Genomic DNA, 22,014 nt, shown 5'->3' on the forward strand with positions numbered 1-22,014 from the left:
AGACAAAATGTCAAAGAACATTTCAGAAGCAAAGATTGGCGACTGGGTTCAAGTCAAATTTACAAGAAGTAAAAATGCTTGCTGGGCAACAAACCAAAGTTGAGACACATCAGGAAGCAAAACTTGGAAAAAGAATTGTTACCACATCTACCTTTGAATGGCCCAACATTGAAAGGTAAAGTATCATTAGAAGTGAAGCTCTGTCCTTTCATTCACCTGTAAAGTTTGATAGTCCAAGAAAATTCACATATCCTTTCTGATTTGCCTTATATAATGTTGGTTAATATTTACAGGGGAGGTATTATTAACTGTAGGAAAACTGGAGAAAATTCTCTTCCAAAGAAATTTTAAATTACTCACCTTGGAAAAAATTTTTAAATCAATAGAAGTTGATTACGATATCCGACTCCATTTAAAACCTCATTTTGGAAGAAAATATCAGGTTTTTCCCATTCTTTTATTAAATCCCCATTTTTTGTGATTCTAAACCAGGCCTTGTTTTGTTCATATGACACTTAGCACCAAAGTTACGTCCACTTTAGACTTGCGTTTTTACATCAAGTAATCTGTGGATGAAAATTTTGAAGGCGTTTTATGAAGAATGTTATTTTAGACATTTTACTCGAGTTTGAAACATGATTTCTAAATATCTATTGGCTGTATCATTGCAACATTTTAATATTATATTTTGGCATTTATTGTTAAGGGTTATAAACCAAAATCTAAGGTGTATTAAATGTATTTGTCTAATTGTAGTGTTTTTTATACACGATATGTTAAGTGACATTTCCAGAAATTCCCACATACATTGATTGAGTAAAATAACTCTTCTGCCAAAATTTGGGATTCGAGTCGGAGTGAAAACGTCGCAAAATTATGTGGTGCATAAATGAAAAATTTTAATGTTAAAAAGTATAGAGAATAATTGAGGCCTAACCTAAATGTCACATAAATGAGAAAGTATTATAAATTTGAGTCATATGAATGGGGTTTGACTGTAAATGAGTGATTTCCCCAATTCTCAAGAAATACTGACTTCCCGTTCTAGATGACTCCAAAATATTGGGAATTTTGAAACCCTAATTAATGTGAAGTGAACTTTAGGGGCTTTCATCAGAGGGCAGCACTTAAAGTTAAACTTTCAAGGTTTTTTTTTTAAGATGGATTCCAGGATAAAGTGTCTCCGGGAAAGGTGATTTATTGCATAAAATTTAGCAATAAAATTCTGGAAAAAATTGTTTGTGAAAATGAATATACCCTACATCATCTTGGCTGGTAAAATTGGAACAAAATAAATTATTTCTTCACAAAAGAAAAATAAAAATAAATTTATAAAATTGAAAATTTGAAAAAAAAAATTGGCTGACATTTATGTATTTAATGTATTTTTTGATAATCAAAAATGCAAGAACATTTTGAAAATTCCAAAAAATCAGTGCTTGGGTCTGAAAGGAATTATCCATCATTTTAACAAAAATTCTAATATCCTGGAGAAATTTAATTTAACCACTTTTACGATCAAGGACATAATATTGCATCCAAACGCCAGTGGAATAAATTCAAACAACCTCTCTTTGTTTTCTTTCCTCTCTGACCATCACAAAGCTTTGTTGCAACCCTATAAAAAAAAAGTAGTTCTTTTCACCACAGTGATGTACCCTTCTACTATATATATAGAAGAGCAAAAGAGAACAGGTAGGTGAGGGTGAAAAGAGAAATCTACTTCGTATTTACCAGGTGTACAAGTACGAAATGCGGATTTTTTTCAAAAAAAATCATGTTAAATTCGGAAAAATGATAAAAAGTGCTTTATTCAAAGTATGCTCCATTGCTTGTTATACATTTTTCCCATCTTTTGGGCAATTTGTGAATACCACGCCAGTAAAAACCTTCCTCTTCTGCTGCGAACCATTCATCGAGCCATTTTTTCACATCTTCGTATGAACCAAAGTAGTGCTCAGCAAGTGCGTGACCCATCAATGCAAACAAGTGGTAATTGGAAGAAGCTAAGTATGGTGAGTAAGCCGCATGGGGTAGAACTTCCCAGCTGTGTGCTTCCAACGTGCCGCGAACTGCTTTTGCCGTATGTGATGGAACATTGAACATTGTCATGGAGCATTTCGATTGGAAACAGCTTGTTGACTAACACCCAATTGCTCTGAGAGTTGTTTTTTTGTTTGCGTATCCCCTTCGTTTAACAATGCTTGCAATTCCACATCTTCGTTTTTTTTTGGCGGTTTTGCATGTTCCTTGTCTGCAGCATCGAAGTCACCACTTTTGAAATGCCGAAAACCATCGTTCACACATATATTGCGATGGAGCATGTTCACCATAAGCTTCTTGAAGTAATCGGTATGATTCAGCAGCAGTTTTCTTCAAATGAAAACAAAAAAATTAATGCTGCCCGCGAATGCTCTTAGTTTGGTATAAATTTCAACATATTGAACACAACACTATGCACACATTTTTCCAATTTATCACTCACGCGCGTCTGATACTTGTTGATGACACAACAAAATGGCTCAGTGTCAAATCTTTATTATCACAAACTGCATTGGTGCACCATCTGTTGTCTGAAATCCACATTTCATACTTGTACACCTGGTCTCTGTAATACATTGAGTTATATAATCTTTATACTACTGTTTACTCTCTATCTTTAATATTTACAGATAAGAGTATAGTATAATAGATAAGTATATCTCTTATACTTATCTATTATGCTTTTTCCTTTCGTGTTTTTTTCTTACTACTTTTTTCCCTTTCTTTCTATAACATGCGGTTGGGTTAATCAATTGCAAGCGAAGACAACCTCTTCATTATGGGATTAGAGAGCATGGGTGGGGAGAAAGGCTTCCACGGAGAAGAAGAAGAAAAAAGCCTGATGTTTTTGTTTAGTTAGAGAATGGCTCCCGTGGAGGCTCCCCAGGAGGTAACTTGAAAGGCTTGCAGTAAGTGAGGAGGAAGTGTTAATATTTTAATGTTTACTGTTAAAAGTTATAATTAAATCAACTATTATAAAAAAGTGACAGTGTTTGTGGTCAAAGGCAATCAATCATCAAAAACATACCTGACTTACTGGTGTCAGCAGTGTGGTCAGTAGAACTATACTGGATGAAAGAAAATAGAAACTGACTATTTCGTACGAAGGTGATCGCAGGAATAAATCATCGGTAAATGGTGACAGCAGAGAAGGATCAGGACTGATCACTTGGTGTAGCTGATCACAAATTGGGTGATCAACAGTGTTTCAAGGTATCGGAATAGTTATGTGAAAACAAGACCATCAGCTGAAACTGACGAGCATCAGGACTTTCAAATATACAGAGAAGGTGAAGCTTGACAAAACTGCAGGTACGGCAAAAGAAACTGTCGATATTCAAAAAACTAATACTAGCCAATCACAGCACCTTGATGTGCACATTTTGCATACTCCAGGAACAGATGATGTAAGTGCAGACGTGATATCACGTTTATGAACAGAATTAATGGTGTGAACTGTGAGTGTGAAATAATGAACATTAATATTTGCATGCATTTTATTACAAATTATGCAAATATTTATTGATATCAGTATTGTTATTAATCATATTCTAATTTTGATTATCCGTATCCATGTGTTGTAACCAGGTTGTCTTGTAAAATACATAATGCATATTTCCCACTTAGGAAGGGGTAATGTAAGGTTTGTCCATCGGGAAGAGGCATTATGGGATTAGAGGGCATGGGTGGGAAGAAAAGTCCTCCACAGAGAAGAGAAAAAAAGCCTGGTGTTTTTGTTTAGTTAGAGAATGGCTCCTGTGGACTGAGGAGGTAACTTGAAAGGCTCGCAGTAAGTGAGGAGGAAGTGTTAATATTTTAATGTTTACTGTTAAAAGCTATAATTAAGTCAACTAATTAACAAAAAGTGACAGCGTTTGTGGTCAAAGGCAATCAATCGTCAAAAATGAACCAGGCACTCTTCAAACTAAGCCAAAACTAAACATTAAAAAAATTCCAATGATTTGTGCATGTCAAAATTCCATTTAAAAATTAAAAAAATTGAAAAATTAATTTATTAGGGTCGATATTTGTACTGAGACCTTTGGCATTAAGTACCCTTATGCATACCAAAATCATATCTTAAAAAAAGAATAATTAAAAACCATTGAAAATGAAAGTACACACACATGTAATTTTGGAGCCAAAGGTTAATTCAAACATCTGAAATATTTTTTTCTCCTTTGCAAATTCACTGAAATGTATTTTTTGATATTTCAAACACTATAGTGCTAATTCATTGAGCCTGAAACATGGTGATTTGGTGTATAGCAGAATACATTGTACTGACATCAATGTTGTTTGTACTGACATAAAAAGTCTTCATCTATGTGTATAAAATAGCATGTCCTCACTGATTGATTCATCATCGCTGAGCCAAAATTGCTAAAGGTATAAATATGGTCAGTAGTTTTATTTTATTATGTAATGAATCACTAAGAAAGGGTTTTTGAGATTTCACCCCTAAAGGGATCATGGGGGAGGGGGGGGGGTTCAAAGGGTATATGGATATATCATTGGTGAGTCGAAAATGCTGAATCTATAAATATGAAATTTGGTCAGTATTTTCATTTTATAATGTAGAGACTCACTAAGAAAATATTTTTCAAAATTCCTCTCCTGAAGGGGTCAAAAGGGGGTGAAGAAACACTGAAGCTATAGGTATGAAATTTGGTCAGTAGTTTTGTTTTATAAGGTAGGGACAAACTTGGAATAAATTTTTTATAATTCAACCCCTAAAATGGTCTTAACTGGGCATTTTCAGATGACCAAATCCACTGAGCGAACCCCCAGATAAAAGCTAGTTTACAAATAAAACTGTTTTCTTACAGATGATACAGCGATACTGATAACTAACCTAGGTACTCATACTGTGAGGACAACATAATGCCTATATAATGACAGCTGTTTTTGGTGGCAATGTAATACCAATAACAAAATTCACTACTTTGGAAAATTAAATATTTTGTACATTGTATTATAGGACTTACTTGATCATTCCCAATCAATCCATAATGTAAAACTTGATAGAACTGCACCAAGTAGTCTTTAGATAATGGTATATCATGGTGACAAAGAGAAAGTTTGCATAAAAGTTCATAAGCCAAGAGCTTTCCTTGCTTATATTGGTATGGCAAAGTTATTGCCTATAAATAAATTACAGAAGACATTGAAAAAAACACTTGAGAAAATCAGATCATAAAAAAAAAAGGAAATTGGACTTCATTTGGCGAGGCACACAGTTTATATGAAATATTTCTTCAACTTTTCTTTCCAGATTTTGAAAAAATCATAATCATAAGTCCAATTTTGGACCTATTGTACTCTGAAGTTAGCACAAGGATTTCTGAGTGAAATAAGGCTAAACTATGCTCATTTAGTTACTTCACCAGAAACTTTTATAGCAAGGGTGTCAAAGTCAATTGCTCCATAGGCCATTTGCTTCAGAATTATCTTTCAAGTGGGCCACCAATTATTAAAATTAAAGTTTGCTAATTTTAATAGTTATTTTGGTAATTAAAATTTGTAAATTAGTCACTAAAAATTAATTACAAACATTTAAAGAATTTGTTCACTTGGAATCGAAGGGAAGTGAAACAAGAATTATAAATAAACTTCAAAATTAATTGAAGTGTTAATTTCAGAAACCCCCATAAGTGCAGAATTTCTAATTTTGAGATAATCAAGAGAAATCTTCCAACTTGACTAAAAACATATTTTTTACAAAAAAATTCCTGAATGTGAAGAACAGTTCTATACATAAAATGGAAACATGATATATTCATTAAAGTTCAGGGAAGAGGCATAAAAAAATTCCAGTCTCTGCAGTTATGGGGTTTCTGCAAGAAAATAAATTTACAACACTGTTTTACCATTTTTATGGAATTAATAAGTTCAGTTGGGGGTAAAGATCAACAAAATTGACTTATATATCTATATATACAGTCTGAATCTTCTTGACGAGATCTTTAGATCATTGTGGCGAGACTTTTCAACAGAGAGACAGACTCGCACTCACGCCTCGAAGTTGGGAACCATCGAAAACCAACTTCAGCCGACCACCAATATGGCGACAGTGGGGTTCGTACCTGGATCCTCGTGATGCAAGTCCATCACTATGATCACTCGACCACCATATTAGCTGAAATGAGGTACACATCTAGTGAAGAGAATATAGTTTTACACTGAACAATATATTTTATTTTCATCCTGTATGTTTGAATTACCTGATCCTGAAATACAGCTAAAAAAGCAGCATTTGGCACTTCAATCAATGCCACTGATACGCTCCACATTACTCTAATGTAGAGTAAGGAATAAGAATAGTCTTCTATTTCAAAAACTTCCAGTAAATAAAAATCTAATTCTGAATTATCTAAATGATATAAATTTTTCCACATCAGATTCAGTATTTTTCATTCCACTTCAGATTCACTGGAATTAGAATCATTAGATTGCAGCCAGCAAAGATGTTAAGCTGATGAAGTAACACAAAAAAAAATGTTAGAAAACCTGTATTTCAGGGCTTGGCTCCTAAGAACTTTTACCACTTCACCAAACACCAACTCTGGCCATATTGCTATATTGCAATTTACTGCCATTAATGAGATGGGTTGGAAATGAAGGCCCTGTCTATCGGTGGTCGCCTCAAGTTCGTTATGGAAAATATCTTATCTATATCCTCCCTCGGATTCGATCCCAGGACCGTGACAGCAACCTCCACCAAAACCAACCCGAAGCAAAATAGAAGATCATGTGCACCCAAGCTCAGCTCAGGCAGATGCAGGAAAGAGAAACCATGTTCAACAGTGACAAGACAATACATTTTTATTTTGGGAAGAAAAAAATGTTGGTTCAATTATCAAATATAGTGGAGCCATTCGTAATATTTTATAAGCAAAGTTACTGCCAGAAAGGCAATTAATGATTGCACCAAGGTTTCTGGACCCTTGGTGATCCAGAATTTTTTTGTTTGTGAAACAACTTTACCATTGTAGAAATTAAAGACAAAAAAAACGCATAACATTTGAACATCCTCAAAATAAAAATAATAATACAAAATTTAAAAAAGGTAACACCAAAATTCAATCAATGCTAATCAAATTCTTTGTGTAGATTGCTTTTTGAAACCATTTTACCAACAAATTTTGGGCAAGAAACACAGGTTTTCTTTCTCTGGTATGTGTGTGTGAGACAGACTTCTGTAAAAAACTGAAGTTTTTTCATCAGATTTGAGAATATTCATCCATGAAAAAAATGGAAAATTAACAAGATAAGAATGCATATTTGTAACAAGCACAAATGGAAGAGAGTTCTGATGACAATGAGAATTGAAGATGGTGGTAAAATGATAAGGATAGCAGGTTGACTTGAAAAACATTCGGACTGCCAATGAAAAAATTTGATACCATCAAAGCACCAAGGTAGACTATTGGTGAAGGAAAAAATTCAGCCGACATGGCTACAACTTCACTTATGGAATCATAGATGAAGAAACAAGTGACTTTGCTATAAGTTTTTAAGATTTCAGAATATGGTTCCCCCATCATAGCAATTAGTCTGAAAAAAAAGATAAAGCCATATAAGTCATCCCTGTGGCTGAGTCAGTTCAATTAAGGGTAGTAAAATTAGTGACTGAAATAAAAAATGAAAAATATTCTTCTTTGTATGCAAAAGATTGAAAAATAAAAAATGATTGTTTTACCTCAAATAACCATGGAGTGATTAGTAACGAAGGTGGTACTAATTCTGGAGGTGGGGGACTAGTTTGATTGTCCACTGTAACACTAAGATTATCTCTTATCTGAAAAACATTAAAATAAAACTTTAATGTTTCTTGATGAAAAAAAAATATATATGCTTCAAAAAGAACATGTTTTTTTAACAAACAAAGAGAAGAGGTTTTATTCAATCAACAATAAAATTTTCAAAAAGAACATCAGAAAGATATTTTTTGGGAGCTATCTCTTAGCACTTCAGAAACAGCTATAATATTGAACACCAATTGCATTCATTTTTTATACACTGTCTGGTTACCCATCAATTGTACAAACATTATTATTCTATTTACATATTTCAAGCCAAAATATTTTTTAAAAGAAAGATCAAACACTTACTTCCCACAAATGTGCTGATAGAATACTTTCCCCCTCCCTCCATAAACTGATTTTCAAAAGGTCACATTGGAAAAAAATTTATATTTTTCCTTTATTCCAGATTAAGAATTATTGTTTTCGCCAAAACTTTTGATAGAGAGAAAGGAATTTTTTATCCTTGTTTCCTGCATTTTCAATGTACCATTGCTAGTATTTTTACGCATAGTGAAACACTTTTTGCTACAGGTAGTAAAGCATTATGTATGTTTGCAGCTTGTACCTGCTACATCACTTGATGTTTTCAGCATGTTTGGAAATCTATTGAGATAACTACAGAAAAAATAGAGCATTAGAAACGTTCTAAAACTCTAAAGGAAAAACATTGAAGTTCTCGGGTGAAAAAATTCTCGAGGGAAGTGTTTGACAAACGAATTAAAACCAGGACCATTAAAATAAACTATAAAAGTTTGATAAAAGATGTTTCTCAAAACTTGAAAAAAAACAACCAATAAGCATATTCTACTTATTGTTGCATTTTTTAAGTTTCATAAAAGGACATTTTTAAAACTTGTATAGTGTAATGCCGGCCTTGGAGACATTCTACTGTCCTAACAAATAAAAATAAATAGCTTTTTCGAAAGCAAAATGGTACAAAGCATAATTGCAATCATTAATACCAAGCTCATAAAATGGATGCTTTTAGGCTATAAAAAAACAAATAACTTCCAAAAACCAATACTTTTTGGAAAACATTTGTATCAAAAAAGAAAGCATATTTTCTTATTCCTGTTTCTTCAATGAGCAATTCTAATCACTTAATATACATACAGACACTAGACAAAAAACACACATGTTCAGAGTGAAAAAAAATTGAAAAGTTTTTACCTTGATGAGAAGATCTGATAAATCTACCAAATATTTTAAGATCTGAGCATGAATTACTGGTTCTTTAATAAAATTGATGTTTCCTAAAGCACCAAGCATGCGTTTCCATAGAACTATAGCTACATCTGACAGCCAGCCTCGAGTTGTTCCCCCAGACATAACACTTCTAGCTTCACCATGATCAGTACTATTGATATCTAATAAACAGAAATATATATAATAAACAGAAATATATATAATAAACTGAAATATATATAATAAACTGAAATATATATAATAAACTGAAATATATATAATAAACTGAAATATATACAATGCTCAAAAAAATTATTAAACAGAAAAAAATCAACCGAGAGGGATATAAAATATTTAAAATAGGAAATTTAAAGAATTTGCACTTTGAGAACATGACAAAAAAGTGTCAGATGGGGGGAAAAAAAAGTAAAAAAGTTAACTAAAATTAAAAAGATGACTTCAAAACTAGAATGTTTACAATGAAGTGAAGCAGAAGATATAAAAATCAAATAATAATTTGGAAGGAAGCTTATGCAAAAAGTCAGATGAGATAGCAAAAACAACCATTTTCGATCGTCTGGCTGAATGTAGATAACTCTAAATTTTTCAATTTTCTTGTCTGATTATTTTATATATATATATACAGTGGAACTTTGGTTAATGACAACGCCATTCACATAACGAGAAAGAATTTTGAACAAATTTTGTCTCGGTTAACGAGCAATGATTCACATTACGAGCAAAAATTTGAGCTTTGTTTATTTATTTTAACGTTATCACAACTGAGCTGACGATTTTTTGCTTTTGCCCATACACATTATAGAATTGTGGTTAATATTCTCCCCTAAAGTCTCCGGTAAGCGTGCCTCAGTCGGAAAATTAACACACATGTGAGTGTGAATATTTATGATACAAAACTAGATGTAGCATTGCAACCATGCGTATATGCGCTTGGAGGTTTTTTAAATTCTACTTCGAGAAAACTGTGGGTTGATTGCATTACTGAATGTGACTTTGAGGGGGCTAGCTCATGAACAGAAGCCACTACTTGTCAAAGAGATTGGTGATTGGAGAAGACCATGGACTTGGGGGTGCATGACAATGGCATTCAAGAACTAGTGGTGAAAAATGTCTAAGAGTTGATGATAGATGAAGTGACAGATCTCTTTTTCATGCACCAGCAAGAGTTTATAGACAGTATCTGAAGAAGAAAGAATTAAGGAGATGTCCCTCTCACATAAAATGAGATTAGAGAGATGTGTAGAATGTGTTTATCTGTGCAAAACTCAGTAGGAAAAACCACTCAAATAAAGTTGTAGCAGTGTGCGATCAATGAATCTGTCCAACTAACACTGTAATACATACATATATTTCCCATTTCCTAGAAATCCTAAAAAAGAGGTAAAAGCAAGTGTCATATTGGATAAGGCTCTTTTGGAAAGTCATGCAAAAAAAAAAGGTTTGCAAACAACAAGGAGTCTATAACTCTGTCTATCTCTAAAGTCTGTTCTAAATAATAGTCCTCTTCTCTCTCGTCATTTAGAGTAAGTTAATAGTCAATAAAATGTTTGTAAACATTATCCTATTGTATGTTTGTTTATGGCGTTATTTATGTTATGTATATCTTACTGTATTATATATTATTATTGATTGAATGCCGTTTTTATTAGTAATTTTTATGTGAATGAATAATAGTGGAACGAATTATCTGAGTTTCTATTATTTCATTTGGAGAAGTTTGATTCGAATAACGAGCTATTCAGATAATGAGCACGTTGGTGGAACGAATTAAGCTTGTTAACTGAAATTCCACTGTATATACATTTAGTTGGGAATCTAATCATTTACACTTCACTCACTATGAGTTGAGAAAAACTCGTGGTTAAAAAAATTTTAGTGCTCCCAGTATATGAAAAACACCAAGGAAGTGCCAGGTATTACTGTTAGTTTGACATAGAATGCGAGATTCAAAATTTGTCTAAAGTTGGAGAAAACTGATTTGAATATTAAAAAAAGCCATGAGGGGAAAAAATTATGAATTTTTTTTTTCTCTTTTTCAGGGACCCCTTTCCCCACCCCAATGATGAACATAGCCACTACAGAGAGGCTTGGTTCCAAGCTTGTCATGTATGCTTACAATATTATGTATCTTGGTTTGGCTTCTCCATTCATAATTAATTCATTTTCTGTCCCTTCTTGTTACGCCATAAATACATATTTCCATGCTAATTTGTGATGCCAGCAATTTTTGTACATTCGCTTGTAAAACGATCTATGTTTCAGCGTACTGAGTTAGTACTAGTAGAACACACTAATTCAATAGTTTTCTTTTCAGGTGCAGTGGCACAATACTCTTTACAATCTATTATTTATTAGTTAGTATTTATTTATTTATTGAGTCAGGTAAATAATTTTGTACTTCTTTCATTTCTACATTGTTGAACAAAATTATCTTTCTCAAGGCAAAATTTCAAACACAAATTTGTCTTAATGTTTATCTTCAAACCTCGAAATCTAGGTATTGCCAGTTACTGTATTATGTCCATGGGTAAAAGGCTTACATCCCGGAACGGACAGAGACTGGGTCATGTCTGGTCTGACAGTTACTGTATTATTTCTTTTAATTCATCTGGATTTTTGCTGATAACAATTTTAACAACAAAATATAATTGGTTAAAAAATGTATCTCTATTGCTTTCTTATTTAAGTATAGCTCTCTTGCATTTTTTCTTCTAGGACAGCAGGGAATAGCTTTAATACACTCTTTTGCAAAAAAACAAAGCACCCCAAAAAATCTGATCTTGAAATTTTGCATGCAAATTTTTTTATACCAAAAATGCAAATGATTAAATTTTCGAGGCCAATAAATGTTAACTTCGGTCATAGTGTGTGTTTCTACTGCAAAACTAGCAATTTATAAAAAAGGTAACAATCGCAGACAGTTTATTTTTTCTCATTGTCTGCATTCCACTTCTCTGGCGACTCGACCAATAATGTCGTTAAGGCGTTCTCCAAAGACCTTACAGCCAATTGGACAACTTCGAACATGGTCACATAGTTGGGATGCATAAAGCTTGCTGGTCATACTGAGCAATAGGCAGCCACCTGCACTGTATGGAAATGACTTAGCAATGGTTGCTGCGAGGAACTCATCAGCGGAATTAAAGCTCTGGAAGGCCAAGGTGCACAAATGTGAGGCAAGAACGGATGACTGTGCAACAGGCCCGAACTTCCCCAATGACATCATTGTCCACTATCCAATGTGCTACAGCTTCTTCCACACCACCTGTGGTGTTTCCACTATTTCACAGTGCTTGGCTGAGGCATCATGCTCATGACGGCCATTAAGATGAAAATGTATTTCTATTGCTTTCTTATCTTAGTATAGCTCTCTTGTATTTTTTTCCAAGACAGCAGTGAATAGCTTCTATACTCTTTTGAAAAAGAAAAGAAGCATCCCTAAAAAATAATTTGATCAAATTTTTTTATACCAAGTATGCAAATAATTAATTTTTCAAAGCCAATAAATATTAACTTCGGTCATAACACATACTTCTACTATAAAACTAGCATTGTATAAAACAGGTAACAATCACGGACAATTAATCTTTTCTCGTTTTTCCGTTCACAGCAACCTTTTTTTTATTTTCTGGAGTGTTTTTGCCACCCCTTCTTATCAGCCACAGAGCTCGTTTGATGCTCTCATTTGTATCGAGAATCATATCAGTTTTATAATGCTCTGTAATATTTTCATGTACAGAAATAAAATTTAAATTGAAAAATAAATAAATAGAATAAGACATCTGCCTTTAATCCCACAACATTGGCAGAGTTGTCTGGAGTGGTGTCATTGCCGATCATCATGGCTGCAAGCAGACTGGTATCACATAGTGTTCAGTGATGAATCCCACTTCAGACTTGGAGCAGATGACCATCAGACTGACTTGATCTTAATCAGACTTCAGACTTTGCTTTACAGAGGAATACAGCCATTACCCCTGGTATGATGGTGTGGGGTGCTATCTCTTATGAAAGTAGGTCGCCTCCAGGATGACCAGAAAGTTCAACAACACATTGATTACATCCTGCAGCTGGTAGCGTTACCTTTCATGGTAAGACATCCTAGGGGAATTTCCCAACAATATAATGCCAGGCCAAATATTGCTCACATATCTCTGAACTGCCTCCATGCTGTTGCTACTCTTCCTTGGCCAGCAAGGTCACTGGATCTTTCGCCAATCAAACATGTATGGGACATAGTAGGCTGTCAGATTCGGGCACCCGAAAATATGCAAATCTAGAACAACAATTGATGAATGCCTGGCAGAATGTATCGCAAGATAAGATTAGGAATCATTATCACTCCTTATATCGATGTATGCAAGCATGCATCGCCATGGGGGTTTCACCAATTACTGATTGGAACATTCAATGTGCTATTGCTAGTCATTGATGGGTCCTATGGCTTTAATCATTTCACACACACACACATTATCTATGTATGAGCTTTATGAATATTTAATTTCACTAAAAACAGACACTTTCTTCATGGTGCTTCATTTTTTTCGCAAGAGAGTATTTTTGTATGACTTTTTTCCATGTTTGGTCTTCGCATTTCCATCATTCAAACAAATGGTTGCAGTTGCTTCATCATAGATTTTTTTCATATACAATGATATATCTTCTCATATCATGCATGCAAACTATCCACAAATTTCACAACAGTCTTATTGAAATTTAATTAACACAAAGCCAAGTACAGAACACAGATAAACAAACACATATTAAATTTTGATATTAATCCAAGGGATCATATGATCTGTCCAAGGCTCATTAATGCATAATACTTGACAACAGATCAACCAGGTAAAAAGCACTCGTATCTTGACTTGGGTATATAAAAATTAATATTTACTATGTTTGCTTATTGAGAAATTGATCTCATTAATTTGTGATTGTAAATTTTTTATGCATATTTGAAATTTAAACTGGATTAGATTATATAAACACAAATACGGACAGTCAAATATAAGATACTTGAAAAAAGCATAAAAAAGACAGATTGCATTCTATTTATTGCTCAAGAGATCAGATTGACGTCATTAATTAGTAATCATTTAAATTTTCCTGATTTTATTTCATGATTTAGATTTCATATTCTTTAGCCACAATATGTAAAAATTGTTTCTGTATCATGATTTTATCACTTTGTATTGGATTCCTGTTCATCTTGTTTGTCTTACTGTTTGTTTTATTTTGAGGCAGGCAGGGTTTTTCTTAATAAATAATATTGTTATATAAAGGTGAAGTTTCCAATTATTGAATCCATATTCATTATTGCAATTCTGGATCATTAATATTTTTTTGTATACATTATTGATTACTTTTTGCAAAGAATTTCTGACCATGCTAATATTATTCTCATAGTCACCACCCTAAAGTGTGATAGCATATTGCATAACTGGCAGTATCCAATATATATTGATCCAAGAAAGACTAAAGAGAGACACTATACAGTGCAGAATCTCATATTAATAAATTAAAATTTATTACTTATTGCTACTGCTTGGGATTTCCATTTGAAGTTTTTGTTGAAAATAACACCCAGGTAAATAAATTTACTGGTTTCTGTAATTTGTTTGCAGGTACAATGTTCCCGTGGGCACTCATTTGTATGGCATTAGATAATAATAGGTTCTCAGTTTTTAGTTGTGTAATTGAAAATAAATCAAGTTTTTTTAAAGTTAAAATTTAGTTCATTGCATTTTAAAAGCAGTTTGAAATTATTATAATATCAGATTCAGCTTTAATTTTGAGAGTTGATTGGTTTTGATCAGAGATAACTATTGCTGTATCATTTGCATAACTTATGATATTGCCATTTAGTTTTAAATATTAAAAATCATTCACATAAATTAAAAATAGTACAGGTCCAAGTACAGATTCTTGACAGACCCTGCTGCAAATTTCATTAAATGAGTCAGTATGATTATCATTTTTAATTGCTTGTTTTCTGTTAGTTAGATAGCTTTTGGGCCATTTATAGGCAATTCCTCTAATTCCAGATTTACACATCTTTTCCAGGAGTATTTCATGATCAGTGGTATTAAATGCTTTGAGTAAATAAAAAAAGATTGCCATGGTTATTTTATTATTATTAACATTTTTGTAAATATAATCAAAACATTTCAAAATTGCCTTGCCATTTCTTTATTTTTATTCTCAATATATAAAAAAAAAATTGATTTCCAGCAAAGTACGCTTTAGAGTTAGGGAAGTTCATTATTTTAGATTTAACAGCTCAAATATTAAGCTCTCATACTTATACAGCTATACTTCAAACATTGTCATTGAACTGTCACGAGCAATGAAGCAATGAACTACTACGAGAGCTCAAAAAACACAATCAAAACACCCTATCCGGATATATATTATCTTCAACGTATCAAATTTTTTTTTTCGGCTCTAGCTAGAATTTTAACCAATGCTCTCAAATGAAACTATGAACCTATTCACTAATTATATGAAGTACAATTGACTGGATACCAAGTTAAGATAATTTTGGAAAGAAAAGTCACATTCCTCTGTAGGAAATACAAATACAACGCCACAACAGGCAAAATGCCCAACGAGGTGGCTGATAAAAAGATGCCCATAAAAATATGGATGTCATGATAAAAAGATGCCCATAAAAATATGGATGTCATATGTTTCAAAAACACAGCAACCCAATTAAAAATGCAATTAACACAAATTACAAACAATATATACACATGATAAAATATTATACAATGCCCATAAAGAATACTTATGGTTGTCTTATTCTAAGAATGGATAGCTTCTCGATTTACCCCAACATGTTTATCGTATTTCTTTTTAAACGTGTCAATTGTGTTACAATTTACTACCTCCGGGGGTAAGCTATTCCATTTATTAACAACCCTATTGGAGAAAAATTCCCTGCGACACCATAACCTTGCATTGTCCCTCACCAATCGATACTGGTGTCCCCTTGTAAAAGCAGTCGATTGGCGGTGTACTAAAAGTTCATGGTCCATCCTATCCATCCCATTGAAAATTTTGAACACTTCGATCATATCTCCTCCATTGAACCACCAATCTCTTTTCACTGTCCAGACAAGTGCTCTACCATTAAGCTACAGAGAACAGACATTTTATAATCTGAGAAACAATATGCTCTTTAAACTGAACAGGACAGTAGAGTAGACAGCCTCGTAAGTCAACAACAGCTCGTAATGACATTAGCCCTCAGATCGCCAATGTCTGAGAGGTTAGTGGTTCGATTCTCCACAGAGGAATGTGGCTTTTCTTCTCAAAAAATTACCTTCCCTTGGTTTTCACTCAATTGTATTTTGTATAATGCTCTCAAAGTTTTGTCATGTTGTGATAGATTCTTTGACATTTTTAATGCAAAAGGATTTTGCTCTTTCCACTCTAGTATCATTGGTCTAAGACTCATCATTTAGTGGTCACTCTCTGTATTCAATATTTAAAGAATGTTACAGTCCTGGATTAAAAGCTACCTATTAGAAATGATATAGCTGATATTGACATTAAATACTGAAGGATTGGACATACTCTGCTTATGTTACATGTTTCATATCTGCCTGAGATATGAAGCATGTAGCTGATATTGATGGTCAATCTAGTGTGAGATATGAAGCATGTAGCTGATATTGATGGTCAATCTAGTGTGAGATATGAAGCATGTAGCTGATATTGATGGTCAATCTAGTGTGAGATATGAAGCATGTAGCTGATATTGATGGTCAATCCTAGTGTGAGATATGAAGCATGTAACTGATATTGATGGTCAATCTAGTGTGAGATATGAAGCGTGTAGCTGATATTGATGGTCAATCTAGTGTGAGATATGAAGCGTGTAGCTGATATTGATGGTCAATCTAGTGGTCCTTATCTTTGCCTATCATTTGTTTTGTTTCCCCTTAAAAAGGAACTTGCAATGTATACATGTGCGTAATTTGCACTGAGTCTGTTTCTAGTGTTATTTTAGAACCCATAGATGTAACTTTTTATTGACCTCCTTCCACCTCTGTCAAATCCTAGCTTCAAATATGGTTTTGATATAGTGGTTTTCTTTATAATTCTACTTCAATCATAAAAGTCTACTACTTGATCAGAATAGCTTGATGTTAGTGCATAAATTTGGTAAAAATCTCTCTCTCTCTATATATATATATCCTACACTACTACTTCTCCTCCTCTTTCTAAAAAGATGTGTTGCCACAGTGCGGAATGAGGCCCACAAAAGAAAATTGGCCTGAATGCATAACAAATTGATGGCCTAGTATGAAAACCTTGTAAGTCAGTTTGCCTCAATTTCACGGGAGAAGCAAAAAACACGCACACAACTGCAATTGCTGATATACAAATACAAATACAATGCCATAACAGGCAAAATGTCCAACGAGGTGGCTGAGAAAAAGATGCCCATAAAAATATGGATGTCATATATTTCAAAAATACAGCAAGCCAATTAAAAATGCAATTAACAAAAATTATAAACAATATATACATAAAATATTATACCATGCCCATAAAGAATACTTATGGTTGTCTGATTCTAAGTATGGATAGCTTCTCGATTTACCCCAACATGTTTATCGTATTTCTTTTTAAACGTGTCAATTGTGTTACAATTGACTATCTCCGGGGGTAAGCTATTCCATTTATTAACAACCCTATTAGAGAAAAATTCCCTGCGACACTATAACCTTGCATTGTCCCTCACCAATCGATACTGGTGTCCCCTTGTAAAAGCAGTCGATTGGCGGTGTACTAAAAGCTCATGGTCCATCCTATCCATCCCATTGAAAATTTTGAACACTTTGATCATATCTCCTTGGCACCTGCGTTCATCCAATGTAAACACATTCAAAAAATGAAGTCTCTCTTCATAACTCAAGCCCTGTGTGCCAATAAGGACACGTGTAGCTCTTCTCTGCATCCCTTCACCCCCCCCTGCCCCCCTTATGAGCTATGAGGTTTTCAATTTTAGCAATACATGGTACTACGTTCATTAGTGATGATGTGCTTTGTTTAGTTGATGAGATATGAGGTCTACTTTACGTATAGACACAAAAACCTTATTTTCAGAAAAATTTGAGATATGAGATTTTCACACTAGGCCATTGATATATAACTAAAACTAAGTAGCCACACTGTCCTGTTAGGTTTCAAAAGTTAACGTGGCTATAATATGATAGATGCCCTAGTTGAAATTAATCCACCACAACTTTTCTACTTGTCTAGTGGCTGATAATACTAGTGTCATTAGCCAAACATTATAAAAAAAACATTCTAGTTACCTAGAAAAGAGTCACAGGCAAAAATGAAAGAAAAATTTGAATTTCAATTCATAATTTTTTTAACATCATAATGAAGATTTTTAACAACAACATGGATCATAATTTTCCCTGGGATCAATCCCTGTAGGACCTTGTAAGATTATAATATAGGTTTCATTGTCTGCCCATCGGTAGCCACTTTACAAATGAACACAAAATATGCAAATAGCCTGGAGCATATAACTTGCAATGACTTCACAAAATAACAACTTAAAATAATTTAATAACTAAAGTGCAAGGTATTAATATAATACAAACCTCTTTTCTTTTTCTCTGAAAGACCTGCATAATAGTTGGGAATTTTGTTAAATTACAAATGGCTTAATAGGTATCAAACATACATAATACATACATATACCACAAATCCTTTTTAAAAATATGATTTAAAGAAACCTATAATGATTATATCTTCTAAGAAAAGCAAACAACAGATTTTCGCACATATAATCAACTAAAATACATTTCTTGAAAAACTTCAGTACTGAAAAAAAACCATTAATGGCACACTCTCCTGCATTGTTTATTAATGATAAAAAAAATTGTGATCTTTTAAATGAATGGGAAGATTATTCAAATAGAAAACTAAAATAGAAAAGAAAATGTCCATATATTTTATAAATAAAAAAATAATTTATATTGCGTTTTTCTTGGTAATTTGTATTAATTTTACACCAAAAAAATTTAATTAAATAAATTAAAAAATAAACTAAATTAATTTTTGTCCAAAAAGAAACTGTCAGGTTTTCATTTAAAGAAATTTTCAACGCATTTTACAGAATTGCATTCAAAATCAAATCACATACAAGCTCCAGCTAATACAAAGGTGAACTTTCCATACAGCCAACAATAAACACCACTCCTCCCTCCAACTGTTTTACTTGTTTATAGTTTGACCACATCATTCTGAAGAAGGCTCTCCCTTATAGGGACAAAATGAATGAACAATTAAAAAAATATATTTGTCTTCAAAACGTGTTAAAATTTTCTTGGATGTAAATTTATTTAGTTGGCCAACTTAAATATGATTGCAGCAATCGAGCAAGACTTTCAGCGTTTATGGTCACTTATTTTATTTTGAACGCACCATATTTCACTCAAGAGTTCAATGGTAAAATTATTATGGATGCAACTAGGCTCGCCAGTTTGGGAATTCTAACTGATGAGGGGTTCAGTTGAGCTTCCTAACACTTTGCCTTCATTGAAGGGCCACCCTTACCATACACAGGGCATGGTGTGGAAATAATAGCGGGCACCACAAGCATCAATCATTTTAGGCCCCTTATCCTTGATTTTATACATTCTGTAGGAGATGGAAATCAGCATCCAAAAATTCATTCATTATTTAAAAAAAAAAACAGGAATGCTGAGAAACATCCATACAAAAAAAATATAGATGCAATTAAATGTAAATTAACAACAAAAATTGAAGAAAATTTTAAATTGATGGAAGAAGTAATCCCAAAACGATATAAAATTAGGACCTACATAAAGAGATCGTCTAAAAAAAGAGATCGTCTTAAATTCAGAATCAATGAATCAAAAATAAGAAAAATAATTAACAGAGATAATTCCAGCAACCATGAAAATTCAGAGAATAATTGAAAGAAATAATTCCAGAATTGGTGGAAATTCAGAGAATAATTGAAAGAAATAATTCCAGAATTGGTGGAAATTCAGAGAATAATTGAAAGAAATAATTCCAGAATTGGTGGAAATTCAGAGAATAATTGAAAGAAATAATTCCAGAATTGGTGGAAATTCAGAGAATAATTGAAAGAAATAATTCCAGAATTGGTGGAAATTCAGAGAATAATTGAAAGAAATAATTCCAGAATTGGTGGAAATTCAGAATTCCAGAATGGATGACAATTCAGAATTTATGAAAGAAAACATTTCCAAAATTGGTGAAATGCAGAATTTCTGAAAGAAATTATTTCAAAATTGATGAAAATGCTAAATTTCTAAAAGAAATAATTCAATAATTTATGAAAATTCAGAATTAATGAAAGAAATTATCAATATTGTAACTGTCTCAGGCTTCTCCAAAACACAGGACTCAGCGTGACCACACCTGTTGCACACCCCTAGGGCAGCTTTGCTTCAATAATATAATTTGAAATTCTCTACGAAAATATAACCTTTAAGATGTGCATGATTTTCAAGGCTTAAGTCTTCCAAAAATTGTTCCATGATGGTAAAAAAAAACCAAATAAAATGCTTGACTATATTCTTAAAAATGTCTCTTGGCATTCTCAAGTCATTCTTCCGCTTTCCCAAGGCTTAGTTCATCCTGGCCTAAAGTATGTCATACGGTTTTTGGAGACCATATCTTCAGAATAACACAGATTTGGTCGAGGGATGCAGAGGAGAGCAACATGGCTCTTGTTTGTACACAGAAATGGAAATATGAAGAGACCTGATTTTTTTAAAAAAAAAGGCAAGTGTTGGAAAGGATATATAATTAGTGTTTCAAAATTTCAACTAGATGGGTAAGATGGCCCATAAGTCAGTAGAAGCTAAATGCTCCTCAACCATTACCCATTTTCCTCCTGATTCGAGTGACTTGCTCAGAATGCCTTTGACTTTTTTTATAGGTCATGCCAATACTTTTAGTAGCCATCTGGACTCCACTTTTGAAATTATCGCTGTACAAAATTCTTAATCGTTTGTCTCTGTACTATAAGCTTACAAGCCCAGTTCTTTCATTTGTATTACGAGATTAAATTATAAGATGCCATTCTTATAATTTGCCTGTCTGTAGTCATAGTATGTGGACATCCACATCATGACTTTGACTCATAATTTATATTACTGGCTAGCACATAGTAAATACTTTGTTTGGGCTGTAGAAAAGTGATCAAAATGTCATTAACACACCTCTACCTTTTGATTTCAGCTTCCATACTATACAAACCTCTGCCTTAGTTAATTGCTATGACTTCTACATTTTGAATCAACTTTGAAAACTCTTCTACTTTTATACCACATGCCTGACGCATTTAGCCCCTATCATTAAATCAAATACAGCCACTAATTTCCATGAAATGGTGTTAGTGGCTAAACTTCTGAAACAACATATTTTCACATTTTAACACATTAAGCATAATATATTGTGATTTTTACAATCTGATACCATTTACAGCTTTGTCTTAAGATTTTTTTTACATTTAAATTTAAAAAAAATTTAATTCTCTATGATCATTAGCTTCAAAGATAGAATATTGTTTTTATACTGTACCTAAATTTCAAACAAAACTTTTGAAACAGACTGCAAATGTTTTCAAAATGGCCAGCAGTCTTATTTTTCATATTTGCCTGTGTATCTAGTTTTCCACTGAAGTTTTTTTAACAAGTAGTTTTGCTATTTTAAATTTTTGGATTACATATTTGCCCAGGGTCCTATAAACCTGCAAATTGTCAGAGTTTGAAATAACTTGGGTGTTAACGGGTTAAGTGTGACCAAAAATACATCAACATAATCAAAATATCAATGATAACAAGATCAAAAGAACATGATAGAAATTGAAAGTTGTGACAAACAGAGAAATCTGTGGAGGCTAAATAAGCTCTTGGAAAAAAAATGTAGAGTC

The 22,014-nt window shown here is 32.9% G+C and overlaps 1 protein-coding gene across 3 annotated transcripts in view; it reads right to left on the reverse strand.

The window, feature by feature from the left end:
* Positions 1-22,014, reverse strand: part of LOC149073033 (ral GTPase-activating protein subunit alpha-2) — a 405,837-nt gene that overhangs the window by 196,711 nt on the left and 187,112 nt on the right. For 2 of the 3 annotated variants that reach the window (XM_089246695.1, XM_089246693.1), the window contains exons 22-25: positions 18,683-18,706; positions 9,021-9,217; positions 7,745-7,843; positions 5,031-5,186 (exon numbers count right to left, since the gene is read on the reverse strand). In XM_089246695.1, coding sequence (XP_089102821.1) covers positions 5,031-5,186; positions 7,745-7,843; positions 9,021-9,217; positions 18,683-18,706 — 476 coding nt within the window. The remainder of the gene's footprint in view (positions 1-5,030; positions 5,187-7,744; positions 7,844-9,020; positions 9,218-18,682; positions 18,707-22,014) is intronic. The other variant, XM_089246694.1, reaches the window with a different exon arrangement.

Source organism: Pholcus phalangioides, unplaced genomic scaffold (genome assembly GCF_987345545.1).
Source record: "Pholcus phalangioides strain wild (caught in Gottingen) unplaced genomic scaffold, Ppha-v1.0 ptg000017l_1, whole genome shotgun sequence".
Lineage (NCBI taxonomy): Eukaryota > Metazoa > Arthropoda > Arachnida > Araneae > Pholcidae > Pholcus > Pholcus phalangioides.